This window comes from Electrophorus electricus, chromosome 4, assembly GCF_013358815.1.
Source record: "Electrophorus electricus isolate fEleEle1 chromosome 4, fEleEle1.pri, whole genome shotgun sequence".
Taxonomy (NCBI): domain Eukaryota; kingdom Metazoa; phylum Chordata; class Actinopteri; order Gymnotiformes; family Gymnotidae; genus Electrophorus; species Electrophorus electricus.
The window spans coordinates 7,216,477-7,241,476 of record NC_049538.1 but is presented as its reverse complement, the minus strand read 5'-3'; the positions used below and the strand labels follow the sequence as shown (position 1 = coordinate 7,241,476).

Genomic DNA, 25,000 nt, shown 5'->3' with positions numbered 1-25,000 from the left:
TGATTTAAGGTTGCGAGCCACTGAATGCGGCTGCGAGTCGAGCAGAGAGAGACGTTAGCCCGGGTAAAAGCCGTTAACTCCTCAGCCCTGGGGTTTCTCCATTTGATCACATGCTTGTGTGTGCACACCCACATGCCCAAACACTCACACCTCCACAGCAGACATACCTGCAATCTAACACTACGCATTTCTTCCCCGTATTCTCCAATAAATATTGTTATTATTAGTGATAGTTGTAGTACTATAGTTCAGAAGGAGAAGAGGTAACCGTTGTCCCATTTTGAGTTAAACGGCTCTGATCTAAATAGTATATTATTACACACACACACACACACACACACACACACACACACACACACACACACACACAGGCTCACAATGTCAAAGGTAGCAATGTTAGGAACTAGACATATCAAGTCCGTTGCCTTTGCAGCTGTGACCCAAATTTGGTGTGAGGAAGATCATACGGAGTGAGCGAGGGTTGGCCAGAGGAGCGGCGAGGCGAGGCATGGCGGGAGAGCAGAGGGGAGAAGGAACCTCCCTCACTTTCAGCTTGCGGGACGGAGTAAAAGCCGAGCGATTAAGACACCTACGGGCAAGAACCTGCGTTAAACAATAGCAGCGAGTTGCACTCGCCTGATACTTTCCTAACAGAAGAGGGGGGATAAGGAAACCATACAGGCTGACATAGTTCAGTGACAGCGCCAGAGAGACTCCTTTCAACTCTCACACCACGAGAACAGCACAAGGCGTATAAATCTGCCACTCCGCTCCCAAACCACCTCACACAGAGACGGAAGGCGAGAACCAATCACAGCGAGGTGTAGGAGGAAGGCGGTGGGCCGGCCATTTAGGGGAAAACCCAAACACACACCACTGCACACATACACACACTCTCACACAAGCGCACACACACACACACCCACACACAAGAGGACATAGCAGTACTATGGTGACCACCTGGGGGTCGTGAACTGTGGATAACCCCTGCTCTGAACTGCGTGGGTCCAGGAGAAAGAGGGAACAGGAGAACAGCGAGAATAACCGAGAGAAGAGTATCATTAACCAATGAGTGATGAGCGTCAGACAGCACCAACCTACCCCGCCCCCTTACTGCTTCAGGCAGCTGGATCAAACGACCCCAACGCTCTGCCTCGAAACTCTGCTTCGGGCCCAGAGCCACGGCACCGTCCCAGAGCTGAACGGCAACAACCACAGACCACCACACATGCTTCAAAATGGCTGGATGAAGAACACCGAACAATTCAGTAAAAGTACTCCATAGTTAGCAGTGTAATTTCTCTCTCACACATAATCACAATTGTTAGTGTCCACAATACTGACCAACCGCTTGCTTCATAAAAATTATACAGAGTAAAAAAAAATTTGTTCAGATATATAGAGCTTGTAAATAGCAACCAGTGTCACGCTGTCATATGAATACTGCATAGTAACAAGGTGCTGATTGGATGTTGGCCCATTTTGTCATTTATTTTATATATATATATATATATACACACACACACACACACACACACACACACACTAGTGGTTTCATTTATTCTCTTGCTTCTCACTCTGAATAAATGTTTTTTCTAACCTCTTAAAAATGTGACAGTACTATTTCGCTGTTGCACTGTGTCTGTTCCAGCTTATCATATTGTGGAACACATCTTGAAGTATTGTGATATTAACTTAAGTATTGTGATATTAGCCCACCCCTGACACGAACACATGCGCACGCTGTTCAGTGAGTTAAGTCATGCAGTCTGAGTGTTTAGGGATATCACCACTAACGCCTGTGATGCACTGACCCTGCGCTGGCGGCCATGTGCCAGCCTGAACTGCACCGCCAGCCTCTTTAGCATAGGGATGATGCAGTGTTCAAAACACACACACACACACACACACACACACAAACACACAGACACCACAACTGTGTTCTTGTTTGCTTGTACTATTAGAAAAAGGTCGATCAAAATATACGTTACTGGAGCATTTTTATGCAACAACAAAATATGAAACATCAAACGAGCAGGAACACAGAGGCAGTCTAACTGAGTGAGAGACTGGCACTGAGCACCAATATGAATTCTATTATTATGTCTTATTGTTGATTATGAAAAGAACAAACACGTCTTGTTACCTGGTGTTCATGTGAAGTCTCCGTTTAGGTCACCGTTAGGGTCTGCCGTTAGGGTCTGCCACGTAACAGCTTCCCTCCTCCAAACATCCGGCCATAACTCAGCACGGGGGGGTTCTCCCTGGTACACCAGCACTGCGCAAACCCCAGCCGAGTGAATGAGGCCAGTGATCAGTGCTGTGTCCCTATCGTCAAACTTACATAAAGCTCTGCCTTTATTCTGCTAAGCCCAGTTAATATCTAGTCCTAATCCACCTCTGGCCAGGTGTTTATCTGATGTGTGTGTGTGTGTTTAAAGCTATATGTGAATTTGAGTACATTTTAAACCCATGACTTTTTGATAGAGGTATTGGTAAATGATATGTATTTATCTGCATCTCCCAGTAACAGCTGGGACGCCCCCGCTACTCTTACATCAGCACGCACGACCGTGTGAGACTGCCGTGGCTCTCGGAACAAGCTTTGGCCAGGTCGCTACATGTGGCATTTGACATTTGAGTGCGATTGTGTCCGATCTCTATAAATACCTATAAAGACAAGGCGGGGAGGCGAATCACGACCTGCTCGCCCGTCTGGGTGAAGCAGACAGGAGACTCTTAGGACTATCTGAGCCCTTATATACCGTGAAGGAAACCTTTAGCCATACAGCTAAGATGTTCTTTGGTCATACATCTACATCTTGGTCATACATTTCAAAGCATGGGATCGAGGCCGAGAGAAATAAATGCATGTGGGAGACTTACATTCGAATCACATTACATCCGATATTATGATGTTTGGGAAACTGCGGTATAATAGAGGAATCTTCAGGAACATGCTAGTGGGAAAACTTGGGAAAAGAGAAAAAACCGACCTGGGGAGAGGCGGATGAAAAGGAAAGAGAGAGAGAAAGAGAGCAAGAGAGTGAAAACGTAGGAGGGGCTGACCCTCCTGTTGTCCATCTTGAGGCCAAAATGATGCTACTGGACTAAATCCATTCCCGGATGCCTTATCAGCACCATAAAACTGGTACCCCCCCCCCCCCAAAAAAAAGATCTTCATTTCTCCTCAGTCTGCTATCAGTTAAAAGCAACTTCTCCCCAGAGGCTGGAAATTATTGTCACTCGGTGTGCTACCGTGCTATTGTCTTACTCGATGTGGACCGGCCCTTATCAGGGTGGCAATAAAAGATGGTGGTGTGGGGGTGGGGCGGAGGGTTCTGCAGCTTAAGTAGTGATGGACTGCAAATTCAGCCCTAAACACTTGAGGAAAAACGGCCAATGAAAGTGTCACGAGAAAAGCGCAGGAAGCAGATTTTTTTTTCTTTCTTTTTTTTTGTTGCGCGGCCATTTTAAGACGTCGAGCTGGCTCATAAAAGGCAGTAAAGAGTCTTTATTTGGCTGATTCGGAGCAGCAAAGCACTATGGGTTTGGAGAGGGAGGGTGTCACCGGAGACTGAAGGCTCTCCTCCGACCCCCTGCGGCACCCTGGGGCAGCCCAGGGATGTGGTCGCCACCGTCGCCACTGCCGGGGATCGGGAGCGGATAAAAACACTTTATCGCGGAAGCCATGTTTCCCCAACCGGGCACTGACTCCGTGGCCAAGACCCAACAGTTCTTGACCACAGCAAAATCCATACTGTCCTACAGTTCTCTGACTTAAAAAAAACATTTCTAAAAATCACACCGGCACGTTCTCTGTTCATTCAAAAACAAAAAGAACAAAAAAAAACATTTTTGTGCAGCTCATGTAACTGTAAATGTTAGCGAGACAAGGGAATCGAGACTGTGGAGGATTTCTGAGCTGGTTTAGGATGCTGAGCTCCTTAGCCATGTGGTTACGCGTCACCACGTAGACCAGAAGAAACATCTCGAACACTAAAACTGTTCTGGGCGGTCGTGATTTTCACCAGATGAAAAGCTCAACCTGAAACATATTCAACTTTTGGTGCCGCAATATTTCCGATGTACTTTGCATTTCTGGTGCTACTTGGTTTGATACTGGATTTTTTTTCTTCAGCTTCAAAAGGATTATTGCTGTAGCAGTTCCAAAAGCATTTTGTAAGAGAAAATATTTCAAAGATCTCCAGCATTAATGATAACAGTCAGATTTTTAGGCTTTGGTCCTCCTTTCTTCAGTCACGTTTTCTCAGTCAACATCAGGCTAACGATAAATCCAACACAGAAATCTAAAAGAGAAGAAAATCTATACTCAAAGGTCCAGAATGTAATGCAAGTACTGAGTTAGGGTATATGACCAGAATTGTGGGTAATAGAGGAAAACATTAGGCTGTTAAACCATATATATATATATATATATATATATATATATATATATATGAGGTCCTTCTTCAGCTGTGCAATTGTCACACATTGATTATAAATATTGATGTTCGAGTCAATCCAGGGTGGATTTTTCCTTTAAGTGTCTTTAATTAAATGTTAATTGCTTCACCAAAAATTCATAAAAAGAGCGTGGCATTTAAATAAATCTTGATGAGTTTTGTCCCTGACCAAGTAAGCTGCAGCTATTCCTAGGCAAGATATAAAACTATAAAAATGTTATTTTCTTTCCAATACAGTGTTGAGATGGTGAAAAAATCTTTTTTAGAATGCATCAGTAATACTGCTATTGCAGGGGCATATAAAAGAAACAAAAACGAACAAACAATATGTTGTTCTGTAGTGCGGAGTTTCTCTTTAGTCACACAGTCGACACTACAAAGCAGTGCTGTTTTATATGCAAAAAGGGCCATCGTAAAAGGTTTTATGAAGGATCTACACACTGATCGGTCAAATGGTGGAACTACCGCTCAGCGTCGTACACATAATCAGCCTTTCTGTAGCGAAAGGTCACACTCTAAGCCATGCAGCGTTGTTTCATGAGCAGAACGGTCCTCAGCCGTTACATTTCAGCAGGTTTATATGGGCCGTTTCTCCTAAGCTTCTCCTGCGGGTACCAAAGACACACTTACCCAGTATCCTAATACTGCCAGTATCATACCAATATAGTCTACACAGTGACAGTATCGGACACTCTAACACGCACACACGCAGAGTTGTTTTGTATTCACTTTCATTCATTGCACATGTGATGCAATGATAAATGCTAGTAAAGCCTAAATTATGCACAGATTGTAGAACTCCAAACAGGACTTTTGTTTATCTTGTTTTTGCACATCGGCACTCCCTCAAGCTCTTGGCTCATCCAGCTATGACTCCTGTTAGCAGGAACCGCACACACACCGAAGGACTATATCCACTCAGCTGGAGGAGACCACAACATGGCACTAACGCCCCCACAGTTATAAGCCCATGTAACCACACCTCCCACCCCACCTTCCTTCTCCAGCATCCATCCAGAGCCTGCCTCAGATGGGACTGTATTTCACTCCCCCGGAAGGGGGATGCATGTGATGGTGTGTGTGTGTGTGTGTGTGTAAGAGAGAGAGATGGGAGGGGCACCAAAGAGGTACCTGTCTCTGTAAAAGCCCCTCGTGATGGAGGGCCAAACAGAGCCCCTAACACTGTGCACTAAGATTGTTCTAGACCTCAGGGCCTCAGTGGAAACATATATCCACCTGGCAACAGGGCTCTCTGTGTGTGTGTGTGTGTGTGTGTGTGTGTGCGCGTGCGTGCGTGTGTGTGTTTGTGTGTGTGTGTGTATATGCGTGCCAAGTGTGTGTTTTTTCGGGCAGATCTAATCAAGGGCTAATAACAGCACAGTAGGAGTCGTTGGCCCTCGTAAATCAATGTGCAAAATAATTGCTAATACACTGGTTATCGATTACTGCCTGGGCGGCTCATTTTCGGAGGGCAGGGTGAAGAACTAACAAAGTGACAAGGGTAAAGTGGTATTTCTGCGGTGCGCAGACAGCTGGGCCAGAAGCAGCACTGAGGCGGGCAGTAATTCTTAATTGACACCTGTCAGGATAATGACTGCAGTCCCAGCTGCTGCGGCAGAATTCCTCCCCACTTCTGTTCATCTGTCAGCTCTAATACCTTTCCGATCACCTCTTCTTTACTCCTGCGCTCCAGCTCTTATTTTAGGCCCCATTCGCTGGCGCTCTCCCTCCATTTCTCTCTCTCTCTCTCTCTCTCTCTCTCTCTCTCCCTCATCTCCTCCCTCTCTTGCTCTCATTGAGCTAAAATAGCTGAAAGCTTATTCGAAAAATCAAGGAACTAAGGCAGATGCAGGAAGGCAAAACAACAGAGGTGGGCTGGCTGGCTTTCATCTTGCTCCTTGTGTCTTTGGCGGTGCAGGATATTAGGAGGAGGAAGAGGGTGTCACAGGGGCCTCGGGAGTGAGGAACGGAGAGTCCCAGAACGTGACTTCCCCGCCTCAGAGGGGGCTTAGCGCGTGTTTACCCAGCATCATCAAAGGACTTCCTCTTCGTTCCGCACTGATCTGCCGGAGCCGTGCGGGCCTGCCCGCGGCCCCGGCCGCCGGTGCGGCCATCGCGCGATCGCTGGCGAACGGCCGGCGTGCTGCAGATGCCAAGGGAATGTGGTCTGCGGGTGCTCCTTTCAGATCCAGAGACTCATGCAGGCGCACGTGCACATCCACACACACACCCACACACCCACACACACACACACACACACCCACACACACACACACACACACACACACACACACACACACACACACACCCCCCCCCCCCCCACACACACACACAAAACATCAAAGGCAGGACCCCCCGCAGACGCTTTTTTAAAGGAGCGAGCAGATCTGATGGCCGTGTAGTTTGGAACTCTTATCTGCTGCGGATGTATGTCGGACAGTGTGAGGAAAACGCCATACTGGGATGAGAAAACTCGAGCAGGCCCTCTAAAAACATCACTTGTGCGCACACACACACACACACACACACACACACACACCCACACACACACGCCCTCGCCCCCTCCTCCGAGCAGTGACAAAACAGCAGAGAGGGGAAAACCGCAACAGATGAGAGCGAGGCGGGGCGAGGCAGCGCCAGCCTCCCGTGGGGACACGCTGACCTCCATGTACTCGGCGAACTGCGAAACTCTCGTCACTGGGTCAGGACTTCAGCTTTGCTCTCTGTTGTCTTCTCTTCCTCGCTTCATGCTCTCCTCTCTGTGACTCACTGCGGACCAAATTAGCTGAGAAATGAAACGCAGGGGATCGGAACAGGCGGAGAGAGAGATTCAGAGAGGGGAAGAAAGACAGATAGATAGAGCGATAAAATGCAGCTGGTCCCTTTGATAGCTCGTGTTCCCAGAATGCCGCTCGGGGCCCTTACACCATTCCGAACCCGCGCTGGAGTCACGCTGCCTCTTAGCAGTACTGCGCGTGCTTGTGTTCTGACCGAAGCATGGCGCGACAGGAGGTACGCATGAGGTAGACACTCTCGCTGTATCCGCGCGCACACACACACACACACACAGTCTGGAGAGACCCTTAATGTAGCCCAAGGACAGACGGAGAGCTGACATAACTTATGTGGAAACTAAAAACTCCCAATCGTGTAAGAGCTCATTAGGCTCCAGGATCACTTTACTGCGGTACAGCTTTACTGTAGCGTCACTGCAGTACAGCGCCACATGCAGTCATGCTCTCCGCATACCAGAACATATTTTTATTTCGATCTTTTGCTTTCCCCATAAAACCTGTCGTTTATCTTCATCACTCGACTCAACCTCCGCATTCTGAGGCAAAGGGAGAGCCGCTCCCATCAGCCCCGGCGGCTGGATACTCTTTGATTTCCTATAGGCCGCTGGCTCTGATCCCTCCCCCCACCATATGCAAATTAAACTATTACTTCTGAGTGGTGGGCGTAAACATGAGTATCGACTAAAGAGGTCAATGTCACCTATTAATGACAGCGAGTTGCTTCATGCGTGCATTAGGGCCCACTGGCGGAGAGCCGGACCCCAGAGCCAAGCTGTTCTGTTTTTTGCACTGGGCTACCTACGAATCATGCTGCAGGGCTATCGTAAAACATTCAAAAATAAATCAGTAAATCAAAGAAACAGCAGCAAACACGTCTGTCATAATGTAAATATTTCTTGATTTTTTTTTTTATTTCCTTTCTGCCATCTCTGAAATTAATCATTGCTTTGAAAATGCATTCCTGCTATATGCTGTGTGATTTTCTAATATGGTTTTGTAAATGTATAACTGTGATTAAGATCAGTCAAGGTCAGCTAATATAAACAAGGGCTCCCTTACGGGTAAGCACTACACAGTCCATAGGGAAAACTAATCGCTCTGCTCATGCTACACACCTTCAACTCTCTCTCTCTCTCTCTCTCTCTCTCTCTCTCTCTCTCACACACACACACAGGCCAACACACACAGCTGCTATCCGTTTATCTCCTTCATCATATTAAATAAGACAACAGGGTAAACATATCTGTGAGTTGTTGCAAGAATGCTACATCTGCATAACAGCAATCAAATGAGATCACTACAGCTACAAGAAATATAAAATTACTCCAGTAACAACGGTGTAACAACAGAGCAAAAAAAAAAAACAGACATGTTTGTTCATGAGCCTAAATAAGTAACTGTATACTTATTCCATCCACAACACTGTTCCAGACGGATCAAACAGCAGCGTGTCCGGAGGTAGTGTACAGTGTTTAGGTAGCGGTGTTCACTGTTTGGGGCCAGCGTGGCACAGAGTTCAGCACCATATGGAATGGCGGTGATTTTAACACACAGAGATAATGGCGGCGTGTTGACTAAGCGTGAGCCCTGATTGGCCAGGAGCCTCGCTGGGCCCAGCGGTGCGGTTAAGAGCCAGGATTACTGAGGTCATTAGGCAGCATCGCCACTGTGACGTGATTAGTCAGGTAGCAAAGTCCATTTGTCACCTGCGCCAGAAAATTGAGTTAATGTGCCACTACAGGCTACGGGAACTGTATAATATCAACTTGATTACATCAAGGCAGCTGCCGAGCGGACACCTAGCCGAATTTGTCAGCTTTAATCGTTAGGGGCTGTCACAAATCCATCAGAAGCTCAGATAATTAGGGCCCCTATCTAACGAAAGCAGGAGAGCAACCGTTACCTTTTTTCCCTTTCGTCCTCAGGAAAGGGCTGGATTTAACGATTCCCTGCGCTTTTTCAAACTGAAGCACTGGCTTGCTCCTTGCCTGTGGGGTTTTTTTTTTAACCACCACCATGCTTTTTCCGGATCTATTGGCATCTGCGTATCTGAACCACAACACAAACAAATGTGCATCTTTGGAACTCAGAGAGCCATGCAAAAACGTGAATGCCTGAAAAAGCCAGAAGACTGAAACTGTTGTTTACGTATCCAAATACGAGCCAGCCTGCTGACGGAGCCACGGAGCAGGAAGCTGTTGGCTTGGTTGAAGGCTGGGTTGTCGTGAGAGCCGGGCGACCACAGGGGTCAAGAAGCCGTGCGGTGAGATCAAAACGGGGGTTCTACGGCCGCCCCGGACACAGACGCGGGGAAGTGCCCTGCTCTCCACGGAGGCTGAGGTGCGCTTGACGACACCGGAGGCCCACGGCATCCGCCTCCGAGGGGAGGAAGCGAATGGAAAACGAATGGCTGCAGCAGGTCCAGGCTGGGTGGTCCTGCCACAGAGCAGCCAGACCGAGCCCCGCTAATCATCCCAGCCAAAGAACAACAAAGAGTCGGACAAAACAAGTAGCCACCAAAAATAATCAGGGCTGCCCAAAGCAAGGAAAACAGGCGGGATCGAAAATATGCACGCGTTGCATCCCCCGCCCCAACCCCTGGGTTCTGACACCCCAGTGCCTGATTCTTCATTTTCCATTTAAAGAAAGCTAACATAATTGTAAAGCATGGTACGATAACCTAAATGTTGACAAACAGATCATTTCTCTGGGAGTCGCTCTCATGTCTCACCTTGGGATAGCCACAGGTTCTGCCCGTCCCTGTCAAGTGAACCTGTTTGGCTTTGCTTCGATCGCGCAAGGAGAGCTGTCTGGTTCGGGGACTGATGGGAAACTGGGCCTGCCAAATCCTGATTGGCCATTACATCCAACGATGTATGTGCTTGTCAAAAGACAAGACCATTAAATCAATACTCAGCAGAGGCCGGGGGAGCTTGACGGCTTGTTTGGTGCAGGACCTGCCAGGTCAGATTACCAGCTGCCATCTCATCCCTACACATCAGTTACTATCTCCCTGCCACAGCCTCTTCACAGGAGCCCATGCTGCCCGGAAAGTTCCGAAAGTAAAAAGACCCATTTCAGACCTGACATCCCGCAATGTTGATCCGGTCTGGTTTCCCCGCCAGAGCACTCGAATATTGAACGAAGTGAACCTGATCACGGGAGCTGCGTGGCATGACTTGATACTCCCCAGACTTTTGGGGTTAAACGCCACCAGCGTGCCTCGTGTTAAACCCACATTGATGCTCTTTCCTTCAGAGGGAGCGTTTTCTTAGAAGGGCAAAAAACCTGCCTATCTACGGGTCACAAAATGTCCACTGCTAAGCTATATTCTCACTTCCAAAACAAGTCTTTGGGGTAAGACCAGTCAATGGAGAAATTAAAATCAATCGAAAGTCCATCATCATGTGAGTGACTAGTTCATAACTAATGTGCGTGGCTTGTTCATAAAGTATGGGTTTTTTCCATGAATGTGTTCAGCAGAGGAGAGCCCAGAGAGACACCCAGACCTAATCAGGATCTTCTATCAAGCAAGAGATGTTCTAGGGTGTTACTTTTTTTGTGATCCCGACACGCCCCAGCAACCACCTCTTTCCCTCTCTCTGAGACGAAAAAAAAAAAACTACAAGAATGTCACCCCCTTTCGTTTCTCCCGCACAGCGGGGGCAAAAGTTGTCCTTAGTGTCTAGAGCGGCCGAGCGCATGCGTGTTTCCATGGTGAATGATTCACTGATGGTTATCAGGAATGAATAGATCAAAGGCATCCACATGACAGGCGATCAATCAAGCATCAAATCAAGGATGGCAATCCGCGGCTAAACAGGGGGGCTGAAAAACTCTGCAAAGTACATTTTAGCTGGGGTCTTGACCATCCTGTAATTTGGCGTATTTTATCTTAGCTGAAAAAAAAAAATAAAATAATAAACCTTACCAGGTGAATTCAGCTCGAGGTAACGCCACTAGCACGTTTATAACGTAACAACTCAAGTCATGTAGCCTTAAAAATATTCTTGTACCCGTACCATCCGCTGGCGACCCTGTTTTCTTTTGTGAAATGGCCTGCGGTTCGTGAGCGTCCGTGGCCATGTAACAAATTTTATTTTCCAAATGACTGCTACCATGGTTCACCCTCAGACTTACAATAACCCCGAAACGTGTGTGTGGCATCGGCCAGTCTGCGCGGCTTACCTGACGATCGCCTCGGCGCTTGCTGCTTCCTGCGCGGCATTGCTGTTCTCCAACTCTTTCCACTGGACTTTTCATACAGAATCAAAATATCGGCGACGAAAAAATAAATTATTTGGAAAAATGTTAAATCTTGTATTCAGGCGTTCCGTTTTCTTTTAATCGACCAGGGTTTATTTCCCCTCTCTCTCCTTTAGAAAGTCACTCAGTCGAATAAAGTCTCAGTAGAGTCGATAGATTTTTTTTTTTTTTTTTTTTTTAAGATTTAAGTTTACTGACCAAATGCTTTCGAAACAAAATTTCATGTGCAGATATTTCTGGCTGACACGTTTATTAACTCACTGCATGACTGCCAAGAACTGCGATATCTCCCGTCCAGTCTAACGGCGCAGAACATAATCAATTGTAAAAGCCGCCTTGTTCATTCTCTCCGCTTGCATCCAAAGATTACGGAAATACTAGCAGATGTTCACCAGGACAGTAGCGAGGAAAGGGAGGAAACTTCCACAATCAGAGAAAACCCGTCCAACTGTATTTCCGTCCAGGCGCTCCTCCCCGGTTTAAGCTCTATACTCGGACAAACGAAGGAAGAAAGACAGACGTGAGATGGTTAATGTCAGTCAGTCACTTCACCAGGAGAAACAGATCAAACAGGCTCGACGTCAGGGCGCATTCGGCGGACCGTTTCCCCGCACAACTGGAGGTTCGGTTCAGCTTCCCACGTTCCCTCCGATATTCACAAAAAACAGTGTCCGTCCATGCTCCGCCAGCATGTGGACAGTTGATCTGGGCAAGCGTGACGCGTAGCCTACAGGACGAGATAAACAAAAACGCGAACGTAGCCGACCCTCTTTCGCAAAAACGGACAGAAACTAATTGTCTTTTATAAAACTACAGAGAAGCGAAACGGGGTCTGGTCTCAGCTCTCCGCTGAAATATGTATCGCACATTCAAGATGCGAGAGCATTTCAGACAGTCTCAACTGATAGACAGACGCATCGAGTTGCCTTTCCTGCTTCTCTATACTCCACCCCTCCAGGAGCGTCACTCTGACAGTGAAAACCTACCTGTCAATCTTTTTAATTGTTCTGTTTTTTTCCCTCCTCCCAAAACAGGATCGGTTGAAGTAAAGGAAGCTGTCTTTGGAGAAGGGATCGTTTCGATTGTTCACTTTTATCAAATGTATTCGGCAACAACCGCTGCCATAGCCGATTTTTAAACCACAGAATGCCGCTATTCGACAAAGAGACTACGGCGACGTGACGATTTTCCTAAAGTGCATCCACCTTGTCTACGCTTTTCAGTATTTTCTCTATCGGAGAACACGAAAAAGTACTTTAGACTGCGCACGCATTGAAGCTGCGTGCATGTAGACAAATGCACGCGCGCACACACACACACACAAACAAACCAAAAGCAAGTCCACTATTTAAGACATTATTACTATTATTTCACTATTTGTATTAATACTGTAATAATCCACGTGATTGTTTCACTCATCTCCTGTCGGCAGTTATTAAATATTAAACAGTAACAGAACAGTCAAAACAGATGAAGCCTTGTCGTATAAGAATGCAGGAACTTAACGACTTCTTGTAAGCAGTATTGTAATTTCAGCGCTATTTCATACATGATTTTCTCGCCTCTTTCCACCCCCGTAAAAGACAGTTGGAAGTTGCAGATTGATTCGTTACACCTTACTAGGAAGTGAACAGTTTGCGCGGAAAGGGGAGGGACTCTTAGAATAAGTTCAGTGTGACCGTAGCAAGGCTTTCTCCATCGGTGCGCATTACTTATTCATCAATTGCAAAACATCCATAAATTAAATAACGTGTTCATCGCATTAAACACTACAGTGCCTATGAAGTAAAGACTGACAAAAGATGTATAACCTATAGTCAGCACTTTGCTGAGACCGACCAGTTCAGTCCAGAACTGAACTAAAGCTTGAACTTTTTCAACCAAAGGTCGTCTTTTTCATCATTGACGCAATGTCCACTCTTTCTAAGTTGGCGAGTGGGTGGGTTTGTTTTTAAGCGTACACGAGGGAAGCCTGGAACCCAAGCGAATTTTGTGTGGCCTTGAAATTGCCTCACGTCGCCCCGACAATAGCCTCGAGATGCACCTCCCTGCTCGCGGATTTTAAGCCTGTTCCTCGCGGCTGCTGCTGGAAGCGCACGTCCTCGCCGAGAATGTAGCTGCGCCTTGTTCAAGCGGATTCTGGACCGATTCAAGAGGGTTTTAGAGCTCGGTGAGTGTACACATTCACCTGTATTTCTCAATAAATACTACTGGGATTGTAGAGGTGTAATTGTAACTTATATCGCATGCAGTTTTCTAAAGCGCTTCCACTTCCAGTAAAGCAGTGACATTTATATATGGTGTACGATAAAATTGACTCTTTTCTACAGCTAGGCGTTTTAAAACAGCCGCTTACCTTTTATGGGGCAGCACATCCTTGAGATACTGCCAGTTGCAATCTTACTGTTCATTTACGTTCTTCGCCTGTCGGTAGAGGCTAATAATGTGGAAATATTTCCAAGTTCCGCCCCAGCATCTGTCGATCTATCCATCCTCGCATCTACCGCGATCTGCCTGTCGCTATTGATGTGTCTTACGTCACCAACCTTCCATCAGAAAAGCATGCAGACCTGGCGCAAACACGCCGCTCAGCGCAGCGGCAATATTAGGTCCGGAAAATGCACCAGTTTCGCGTTCGAGTATGTATAATAACATTTATTTACGGTTGAAGGGCAGTTAATAATTCTAAAAAAGACATGTCAAAAATGTGCTTCCTTTTGTTATAGTAGGATATCCATAACATTGTCTGATTTTATATTTGCATATTTACAGTAATATTTGATTCGGCAATTATTTGCTGCTAAAAGTTAAAATATTATTATTATTATTATTATTATTATTATTATTATTATTATTATTATTACTATTATTATTATTATTATTATTATTAACATTTTAAGGATTAATCTATCAACATTATTAGACGTGTCCAAAATCCTGCTGAACTGTTGAATACAAAAATCTCAACTTGTCTGTAAATGTGTTAGCGTACATTTCTCGGTAGTAATACGTTTATCTCGGGTTCGTTACCTTGTATAACCGTTAAAACCAGACTTCTTCAAATTAAACCCAAACTTTATTTTCAAACTTTATCCAGGAGTCGGGTGAAGACAATAAAATTATTCCGAATCAGTGATTAAGATCAGTGATTAAGTGCACAGGTATCGTAAAGGACCAATGAGTTACGCGTAGTTCTCTATATAATAACACTCATAGTACATTGCCTGCGTGATTGTTTTACGTGCATAAAGTTTTAACGTGTTAAACGTTTTCCAGAAAGCTGTTTAAACAATACATCTTACGGGTTTAGTAAAGAGGAAAAATACAGGTCGAAGAAGTCACCATGAAAGGCGCAGAGAAAACGGAGGTCAGGATGACATCTATTCTGATTTAAAATCGCAGTTGTAGTTCACCGTCCAGGTGTCGAAGCGTATCGGTTTTAATATATGATTTGTATCTCAGTAACTTGAGTTAACCTGTATGCAACTTAAAATGGCAACTTATTTGTAAATTATTTTCTATCAGAAAGCTTGCAGCTTATGGTGGGTTACTATTTCTAAGGCCAGTTTTATACATTTTAATGTCATTCTGTCAATCAATAAGTCCTGAAGTTACTAAGGTATAAACACACAGACACACACACACACACACACACACACACACACACACACACACACACACACACACACACACACACACTTAAAGAAACCAATACTTTGTTTTTATATAGTTTATCTACCCCTATTTTGCAGAGCCATTTTTACATGAATTAATGTTGACAAATAAGTGTGAGTATATATATATGATATATATGATTGTGTGGATGTGTGTGAAAGAGAGAGAGATACATGTTCCTTTATCCATCTGTGACTGTTCACGTCCCTGTTTTGCGGGATTATTTTCGCTTCCTGTTGCATTTAGGCTTGAGCACGCAAAGCTTTGTACCACAGACACATCCCAAGATATCAAGCCCTCCGACTGACCTTACATACCCTCACGGATCTATCTTTACCAAGTTTACTGTTTGACGCGTAAAGCACACTTTTCATTGTTAATGATAAATCTGCACTAGATCAAGCTGAACACAACAGAGCCTGTCACACCCGTTTTATCTGAATTTAAAAAGTCCAGCCTCTGTCTTCCGTTTCAGTAGAAATCACAGGAGGGAAGGAAGGCTTGCTTCATGCACACTGGTGCCCAGACATTTTTATTAAGTATTTACTGTCTCTGCTTGAACAAACGTTTACTCCGTGTTGGTCTTGCTGACCGACTGTGAACCTGCGTAGCCTGTTTGTGTATTTTCCCATCTAAACTCTGACATGGCTGCCCCTTATGTTCTGCTCAGTTATTTCTACGATCTCCAGGCATTTGCATGTTAAGAGTCGGCGCTGTTGAGGAAGTGGTGCCCAGAACGAGGTATCTCGAGCGGGATCTGTGATAGGATTGGGCGTGAAGGGCCGAGGGAGATGTGAAATGCCGGTCTTTGAAGGAGGCCTTTTCATGTGCGGCTCGTCACGTTAGATCAGCATTATCATCCTGGCCATTCGCGAGACATACGACGCCGAGCATCACTGTGCATGTCCACAGACATGTATGTCAAGTTCTAAACATCTATACACAATAATCCCCCCCCCCCACCCTGAGTATATCACCTTTGTACACAGTGACAATGACAGGGTTTTATCTTCTATGAAGAAGAAAATCAAACACAATGTATTCTTTAAAAAAAAAAAAAACAGGCTAACACATACATTTGAATTTGTGGAACTCCCCACTTGTAGATGGTGTGTTTTAGTTTGGTTGAAGAGCCGCGTGTTAGTCTGGTTATTTAGACTCAAGGCCTTCTATGTATATGTGTAAACCAAGGCATGTGTAGACACACAATCAGACCTCCCATACTGTCCTGTAGCTTATACAAGTATAAATAAATCATGTTTAACTCACAACTTAGTACAATTTCATGCAAAACATTACCAGTTTCTGCCTAGATCTTGCCTTAAGTGAATCGGTGGTGCCATTTTACTTAGTCTAAGTAATTCCAAATATTTCCTCTTATAGGTGATGACGTCAGCCTTCTGAAAGGACAGCACAGTCAGCCACAGGTCAGAGGTCCTAATGCTCACAGTTACATTATGAAACACCTACCAGCTCTCTCTACAGGTCTTAAACCATTTTCACAGAGCAGCCCCCTTTCATTCCTGCACTTAAAGTGCTCTCGATGCTAAGCAAATAAATTCGTGCGATTCTGGAGTTAAATATATTATGCTTACTTCTGACAGAACATCTGCATTTTATTTATGATAATATTGAATTCATATTCATTAAATATAGAAATCTAGATCCAGATTTCTGTAAATATTCTATCTGAAAAAAAAAATGCTGTAAAAAACACTATACAAATAAAATTGAATTGAACTTTTACTGCTAGGCTACTTAAAAAAAAAAAAAAGTTCATCATTGTCTTTGGTGTAGCAAACAAACCTTATAATTTCTCCCTTACAGTTAGCGTTCATGACAGATGAAACCAGCGCTATCAGTATTGTGACCATTAATACTGGAATGACTGTTGTCCCTTACAAATGTTGCCACCAACTATATCTGAATTGTTGGCACGACAACCCAACATCCTTGAGCCAACATGTAAAAAAAAATGTGTTGCGAGCAGCTTAACTATTCAGGTGCTCAAAGGACCGCTTGCTCCACCATGTTGTAGGGATTTTTGTACCCCAGTGTTTTTGGTCTCGAGAGCTGTTTGCAGTGAATGCGTTTATCACTCCTCCTACTCCTGCTCCTAGAAACAATAAGAGGAATAAGGCACTGTTGAATGCAGTAGACCAGATGTTCATTCGCTTTAATAAATTCATGTTTAAACTTGTAGCTGTTGAAACAACACAAATGTATCAGGCATGGTTAAAGCAAACAACTCACGTGAAACCCATGCCCACAGTCCAATTTGCAAATCCAATGTGGTTTTTGTTTGTTTTTTGTTGTTGTTTTTTTCAGTGTAGCCTGTGTTGAGTTTTTCATAGTAGTAATATTTAACACAATTACCTAGTATCATGTTGATATTAATATTTATGACCCTCAGGCATCCAGCCGATACCTTTATCAAAACCGTCCCAGGAAGCTAAATGAATTCTGTTTTTCTATTGCTTTATTAGTGCTTTAAAAAATAAAAAATAAAAAATTTAATTAATCTTAATCCTTGGAAGAAGAATGGAAGGAAATATTTCATCCAAACATTTAATGATGATCTATTTGTTGTTTAAAGACACAAAAAATAAATGGACTACAGTAAACCATGTAATGGTGTCTATTCTTTATAAACACCTCTTTACTTTTTTGTTTTACAAAAGTTTTACAGCCTAAAAAGTGAAATATACCATTCAGGTAGTACACATTTAGGAAAGACTGGGTTATTTTAACAGAATCCCCAGGGACAAAATATTCTCTCATCACAATTGCGTCCATATAAGAAGTTATTTTTCTCCCTTTTTCATGCAAGCAGCAGACCCCTTTTTGAACAAGAAAGATTTGAAACTTTTGATAAAAAAAAAAAAACTTCCATAATGTATGAAATCTTCAGCCTTCATTCAGTGACAGGCCAAATGACTTTCATATGTTCATGGACGGGCAGAATCGAAGGATATATGATAAAATAAAGAGGGAAAAATATAAAGATGAGCCTCGTGCCATGTCATGAAAAAGATCTGGGAATCCATCAGATAGGAAAGGATAATTAAAATGTCAGCTCCCTCAGAAGAGAGAGAGAGCGAGAGAGAGACCCATCACAGTTTTACATAACTCATTACTCTTTTAGTTTCACAAAATACTGATGAGCAAGCATGCGCAAAGACCTTCCAGTGTGACACTTTTACAGTTGTAGGGAGCAGGCAAGAATAAGTTGTGCTTGGAGCCTGATGGACAGTTGGGGGATATTCTCCGCTGTGCCGTGATGAGCACTAAGCGTTTGATTAAGGGCTGGTTTAGCCTCGGTTATGGTAATGCAGCTGCTGCTCTCATGCAAAAGTCATAGGGGACAAAAAGTAACAGGTCAGCAGGTTATATTATATATGATCTCTGCACATGTGCTGAACTTAATGCGTTCTTGGGTTCAGTAGTTTATGCAACTAACGTGCTCCACTCTGCATTTTTGATACTGCTCAATAAAGGTTTATCAATGAAAGATTTGTACATTAAAGTTAAAATTGTTTCCTATTCATGCAGGTCTGCTGTATTTTTTAATACCGATCGCTCAGAAGGTGCTGAAACGACGGCCAGCGTGTTTTAGTTCTGCAGTTTCTACAATTCATCGTTCAGGAACTGGCTGAGCTATGTTACACATGGAACGGTAAACGGCGCGCCACATAATTACTCAGAGTACTGTTTACAGGTACAGAAGCCTATTGTCTGGAACCTCCCACGCCCATGTGCTGCGTGTGTCCAAATCAGGTGACCTCTTTCGTTGGCATATTCTCGTGCATCTCTAAACAGCTGGGCTTCAACGGGAACTCCAGCATACGATGGGCTCTTGGAAAACCATCTGGAGTTAAGTGACACGCTTCTCGTTTCCAAAACCCACCACCATCCCAGCTTGAGCCCTCTCTGCCAAACGCCCCTGTTCCTTTTGTTTGGTTTGACATATGCAGTCTCCATCCAATTAGCATTTTTTAGCCATTAGGGGGGAGGCATGAGCTCGGAAACGATCGCCCGTTTCGTTCCCACTTGGCTGCGCCTCTTTGATCGCCCCGCACCGGAGAGATGGTGTCCTCTGCACAACTCGGGACGAACGGCAGTGTCACACGAAACACAAAGTTCGCGCTCACGTGAAAAAGCAAACATGATGCCCGAATAGGTCGGCTTAGCGCTGAGAGGAAGTAGTAAAATGGTATTTCTGTTACACAGACAAGACGTGGAATACATGTTAATTGCAGACAGCTAAAACAATACAGCTTGCGTTTACCATGCGATTACAGACCTTAATGTCATCTTTTTAAAATATAAAATTTTAGAAATCTACCATTTAAAAGCAACACTCCTCACCAGGCAATTGAAAGGACTAATGGTTTTAAAAGACCTCTTGCTCTAAATGAAAAATGAGAATGAAAATATATGGTTTCTTGATATTTCCCCCTGTAATTACTAAGATGTTTCAGCTGAAGATTCGAGAGAAGGGTGAGGGGCCTTGGATGGTATATGGGCTTCAAGAGCAGCTTAGAGTTCTTGTTTGGTTTTTGTTCCGTATTTGTTCTTGCGGCCCCGGTCAAACCCGTCGCCTGAAGGTTGCAATGCTAGTCTCTCTCTGCTCCTGATGTAAGAGAGAAACACACATCTCCTTAAGCTCCTTCTGCTTCTCCTCTCATGTGTAGGTTTTAAATGACTTTAAAGGACCACAGAATCCTGAACCACTGCGTGCACACACACACACACACGCACACACACACGCACGCACGCACACACACACACACACACACACACACACACACACACACACATTTTATTTTCCCTCAGTACTATATGTCTCCAGCCACAGTTTAAGACTCTTTGATGTTCATCCACAGCCCTATTAATGCAATTCCTCATAGGTTTTATTTTACTTTATTTTATTTTCAAATTGAAAACTCAATTGAAATGATTTAAGGAACAACACAGAGACTTCCACTAGAATTACCATGAGTAGGCGAACCCTCAACTCTTCAGGCTAGTGATATTCTGAAGGAGAGCCTCTCAGTGCCTCGGCTGCAAATAGGCTAAAATTAGCCGATACTCTGGCTTCGCTGAACACCATTAAGCAGTCAAGGGCTGTTTTTATAGGGGCTGGTTTATATAACAGTGTGGAGGCACTGGAGCCTTTGCACCACTGTAGCCAAGCCTCCCTCTCTCCTATCCAGCAGGCCCTTGCCCTCGCTGCCAGAAATAGGAGCTGCACACTGACTCAGATAAACGCCTTTTATACGCCTCACGTCTTTGATCATGGAGGCCCGTAAAGCCGGGGCCACCCAGGGCCGCGGAGCCCATCCAAAAGCCCAGGCACGGGAACGCGAACACAGACACCGTCGGGATCAATGCGGCTCCTCTCTCAGCCGGGCGCGGGGTTTCCCGGCCCGACCCCACTCAGGGTTATGGGAGTAAATGCCTGCCAACGCTCATTCACACTGCGCCTTCCCCCCACTGCAGTTTCTTACCACGACACTTGGCTACTGTATTTGTTTTATTTTTTTTTCCTTGACATTTGCAATCCCTCAGCCTTTATGTCCCTTATACACACATTGATGCATACATACACAAACACACACACACTCACACACACACATTTACACACAAACGTTCTTGCTTCTGGCCCAATCTTACTACACTACATTAATTAATCACAGTCTCCCAATCACACTGACTAGGTTGGTGGTTGACTGGGTGACATTGTATTTTTTATAATACTAGATGAAATATTTCTGTGCTTCTCTCGCTTTCCCTCTCTCCCCACACACACTCTCACGAACACACATGCCCACACATAAACACGTGTGCACACACGCGCACAAGCACACACACACTCACTCACACGCTCTCTCTCTCTCTCTCTCTCTCTCTCACACACACACACACACACACACCCACACCCCCCCACACACACACACACTCACACTCTCTCTCACACACATACCTACACATAAATGCGCACGCACACACTCACACACACGCACACACACACACACGCGCGCATGCGCGCGCACATATCTCCCATCATTTTATATTCCCCTCATAATTTCTCAAGTTTAGCAAACAGAAATGTCTCATTTTCGGTATGGGAGTTTTGGTCTGTATCAATTCCCCCCACGCTGCTGCTCTCTGGGTTGGCCGTGCACAGCAGCGAGTGTGAGAGGAGGAGATGCCTTCCTGAGCTCGTTAACACAGAGGCAGTGACAGAGCCCTGTCCATGACCAAGCTTCCGCTCACATCCACCCATCCTGTCCAACTGGGGGACTTTATTAGTCAAACACACTGATTAATTGTTATAAAGTGCCATCCATAAATTTTCCTCTGAATGAATAACGCTGGCAGGAGTCTGCGCAGGGATTTTTGTTTTACTGAGGGATAGAACAACGCAGTGTACTACACAGGGTAGTATCTCAGAGGCCAGTCTTCCTGTACCTGACACACACACACGCACATGTGCACACACACACGCGCGCTTGCACACACACAAGCGCACGCACGCAGATGCACGCACACACACGCGCACACACACGCACACACACACACTCACACACGCACGCACGCACACTCACGTACACACACACACGCACGCACACACACACGCACACACACACACACACGCACACACACACACACACACACACACACACAAACACACACACACACGCGCACACACATACACAGACACACGCACACACACACACACCCCTCCGAACATGGAGAAGGTGTAGGAGATAAGCTGCTTCATCCATGTTAAATGATCATTCCTTTTTTTTTGCCCATTAGCCGCCCGTTAAGTTGTTTTTAAAACTCAGTATTATATTAGATGGGCTGTCATGGCTGCATTTAATATTAAAACATAAATCACTTGATAATCAATCAGTAAGTGACAATGCTGAAGCAGAGAAATACCATTAATATGATCTTTATCTGTGGCAGTAGGGGACACGTTGAATATGGTTACATATTTTAAAAGGTCTCATTTAAGGTGAGTTCGTCTTTACAATGGAAATGCATTTATACTGATCCCTGACTGCAGCGTGTCTGTCTACATTGCACAGCTACATAACTATTACAGCTTCTGGTTTGGTGATGCGGTAAATGTTTGACAGTCGACTTAACATTACAGTGTCTTATTGAGATTCAAAAGAATTCAGTGTTAATGAAGTCTCGCTATTCTCAAACGTGTTTAATCGAATTCATTCCAAAGTATTTAGGAGACATTGAGATGTAACGAGACCGGGAGACAATGATTTCATCACAGGCTTGGCTCGTGTTCTCAGTCTGAAAAGGCCTGCTCCACCACGGCCGGAGCGCCGAGCTTTGGCACTCGGTGACTAACCAATTAAACGGTGAACAGGACTCCCAAGTCCACGCCCACTGCTGCGAGGAGCTACCCAATTTGTGGATGTCCTGCGAGAGGGTGTCAGAGCGCGAGCGGCAGGCATGCGGGGTGGCTGTGGAGAGGGACCGGGGGAGGCTGTGGATGGAGACCACCCCCCCCCCAGCCACGCCCCCATCCACCCGTTTCCTCCCTCGCGACACTGCGGTCAAGGACACGTGTGCGGAGACCGGCCGTCCATCAGGGCAGATGGCTAATAGAAACCGTTGACACTGATCATCAGGAGTGAAAGCAGATCCCCATGAACATCCGCCGACACCGCGGTCAGGAGGAAGGAGGGAGGAAGAGGAGGCAGGGGAGGAGGTCCTGGCACGGAGCTCGGTGGGAGGAAGGCAGGGACGCGGAGATCCAGGATAAGAGGGACGGTGTACGCAACGCAGTGGTGGGGGAATGGGGAAAAAGGAAAAAAAAAAAAACACTTCTGTGTTTCCAAAGTCACGTGATGCCCTTTTTAGTAAGATCTGACCATGTCTGTTACAAGAATGAGGGAGGGAGAATGACTGCACCAGCGTGACTCTCAAAAGGTCCCGCACCTGCCAGTGCTTCATAACCTCTGCCATTACCATCACAGTGCAGAGTTTGAGGGTTACAGTCATGTCGCTGCTCTGCGCGGGTGGGCTTTAAGCTCTACACTTGTCTTATGTGCTATTTGAGATGTGTTTCATTTGTGTGAGGCTGGGCGCACCTCGGGACAATTTGTGTACGGAAACATTTTAGCCAATAAAGCTAAAAATCAGTTCTATTCTTGTTTGTATTCTATTCTATTGTTATATATTCTATTCTTTCTATTCTATTCTATTCTATTCTATTATTTTCTATTATTTTCTTGTTTTCTATTCTATGCTTTTCTTATTTTGTATTCTTCCTATTCTAGTCTATTCTATTATTTTCTTGTTTGCTATTTTTATATTCTATTCTTTTCTTGTTTTCTATTCTATTCTATTCTTTCTATTCTATTCTTTCTATTGTATTATTTTCTATTCTTTTCGTTTTCTATTCTATTCTTTTCTTGTTTTCTATTCTATTCTATTCTTTCTATTCTATTGTATTATTTTCTATTCTTTTCTTGTTTTCTATTCTATTCTATTCTAAGGGAGCATACCACTATCCAGCGTTTTCACACCATGCTGCACCACTTCACTTATTTTTACATATATTCATTTTTATTTTCTCTTTCGCTAAACGGTGACTAATTAGGAGAGGGGAGACATTTCAAAGCATGGAGAGCGAGAGCTTGTCTCACAGGGTGGGATTTTTTTCCTCTTTTCTCTCTTTTTCTTGTGTTTTTTTTTTGTCAGGCCCACCTCCCCTCCTCCACCCCACCCCGCGTCAGTTTAATTACCCAACATTTGTCTCAGTTTTCTTGAGCTACGTTTGTTTATTCTGGTGTCATGCCTGACACTGGCCAATTAGTGCAGTGGAACGGTTTAGCCCGGGCGGCAGAGTCAGAGGGATGCGGGCGGGTGGCGAGATGCTCGCTTCGAGCAGGAGAAGGAACGTGCAGAACGTTTGAGTGAGACAGGCGGGTGGCGAACTAGAGAAAATCTGCTTTACAGTGGGATACAGTTAAGTGCGATTAACGCCCCTGCAGACTAGCTTTTAATTAAATGTATGTATGCTGTATATAAATATATACTGTCTGGATATGTTTTTGATTAGTAATGGCTGATATAGTCCTTCTGGTTAAAGTCTCGACTGAAGATGGCAGAGAGGGTGCCTAATTCCTGAAGGTGGAGGCGCGAGACAGTCTAGAGGTTTATGCATTTGGTGATGCATATATATTCTGCAATGCTCTGACATGCATTATCAAAAACAGCTGCAAGGTAATGGATCAGAACAACATCTGAGCATGTTTACATTGGTCATTAGTGACCAAACTCTTTAAGTGAACGACTTTGCCACTCCCTACTGCTTGTTAGGTTCACGAGAGCACAAATGTCCTAGGGGGAATTAAAGCAGGCACAGACATGCACACACACACACACACACACACACACACAGAGAGAGAGAGAGAGAGAGAGAGAGAGAGAGAGAGAGAGAGAGACTGACACTCCCGCATTGATGAAAACAGGCCTGCAGTAATAGCTCTTTAGATGTCTTTCAAAGATATTGCTATGCTGAAATTAGAATATTTATCTCATGTTGATGGGCTGGAGTGATTGATGGGTTCTACGTCATACACCTCAGGTTCAGGAGTATATGAGTCTGAAGGGCCAATACATCTCTGGCAAGATAAGTCATTTTTACCCAGTCTGTACACCTCTGAGCGAGAAAGAGAGAGAGAGAGAGAGAGAGAGAGAGAGAGAGAGAGAGAGAGAGAGAGAGAGAGAGAGAGAGAAAGGGGGGGGGAACAGATA

At 44.8% G+C, this 25,000-nt stretch overlaps 1 protein-coding gene across 2 annotated transcripts in view; it reads right to left on the bottom strand.

Annotated features, from left to right (window-relative positions):
• The window catches only part of tshz1 (teashirt zinc finger homeobox 1), a 32,654-nt gene extending 18,610 nt beyond the window's left edge, over positions 1-14,044 (bottom strand). The window contains exons 1-2 of one of the 2 annotated variants that reach the window (XM_027022432.2): positions 13,884-14,044; positions 11,450-12,013 (exon numbers count right to left, since the gene is read on the bottom strand). In XM_027022432.2, the coding sequence (XP_026878233.2) occupies positions 11,450-11,489 (40 nt within the window). In that variant the 5' untranslated portion in view covers positions 11,490-12,013; positions 13,884-14,044. Of the gene's footprint in view, positions 1-11,449; positions 12,014-13,076; positions 13,130-13,883 lie in introns of those variants that run through there. The other variant, XM_035525333.1, reaches the window with a different exon arrangement.
• Between the last annotated feature and the right edge of the window lie 10,956 nt (positions 14,045-25,000).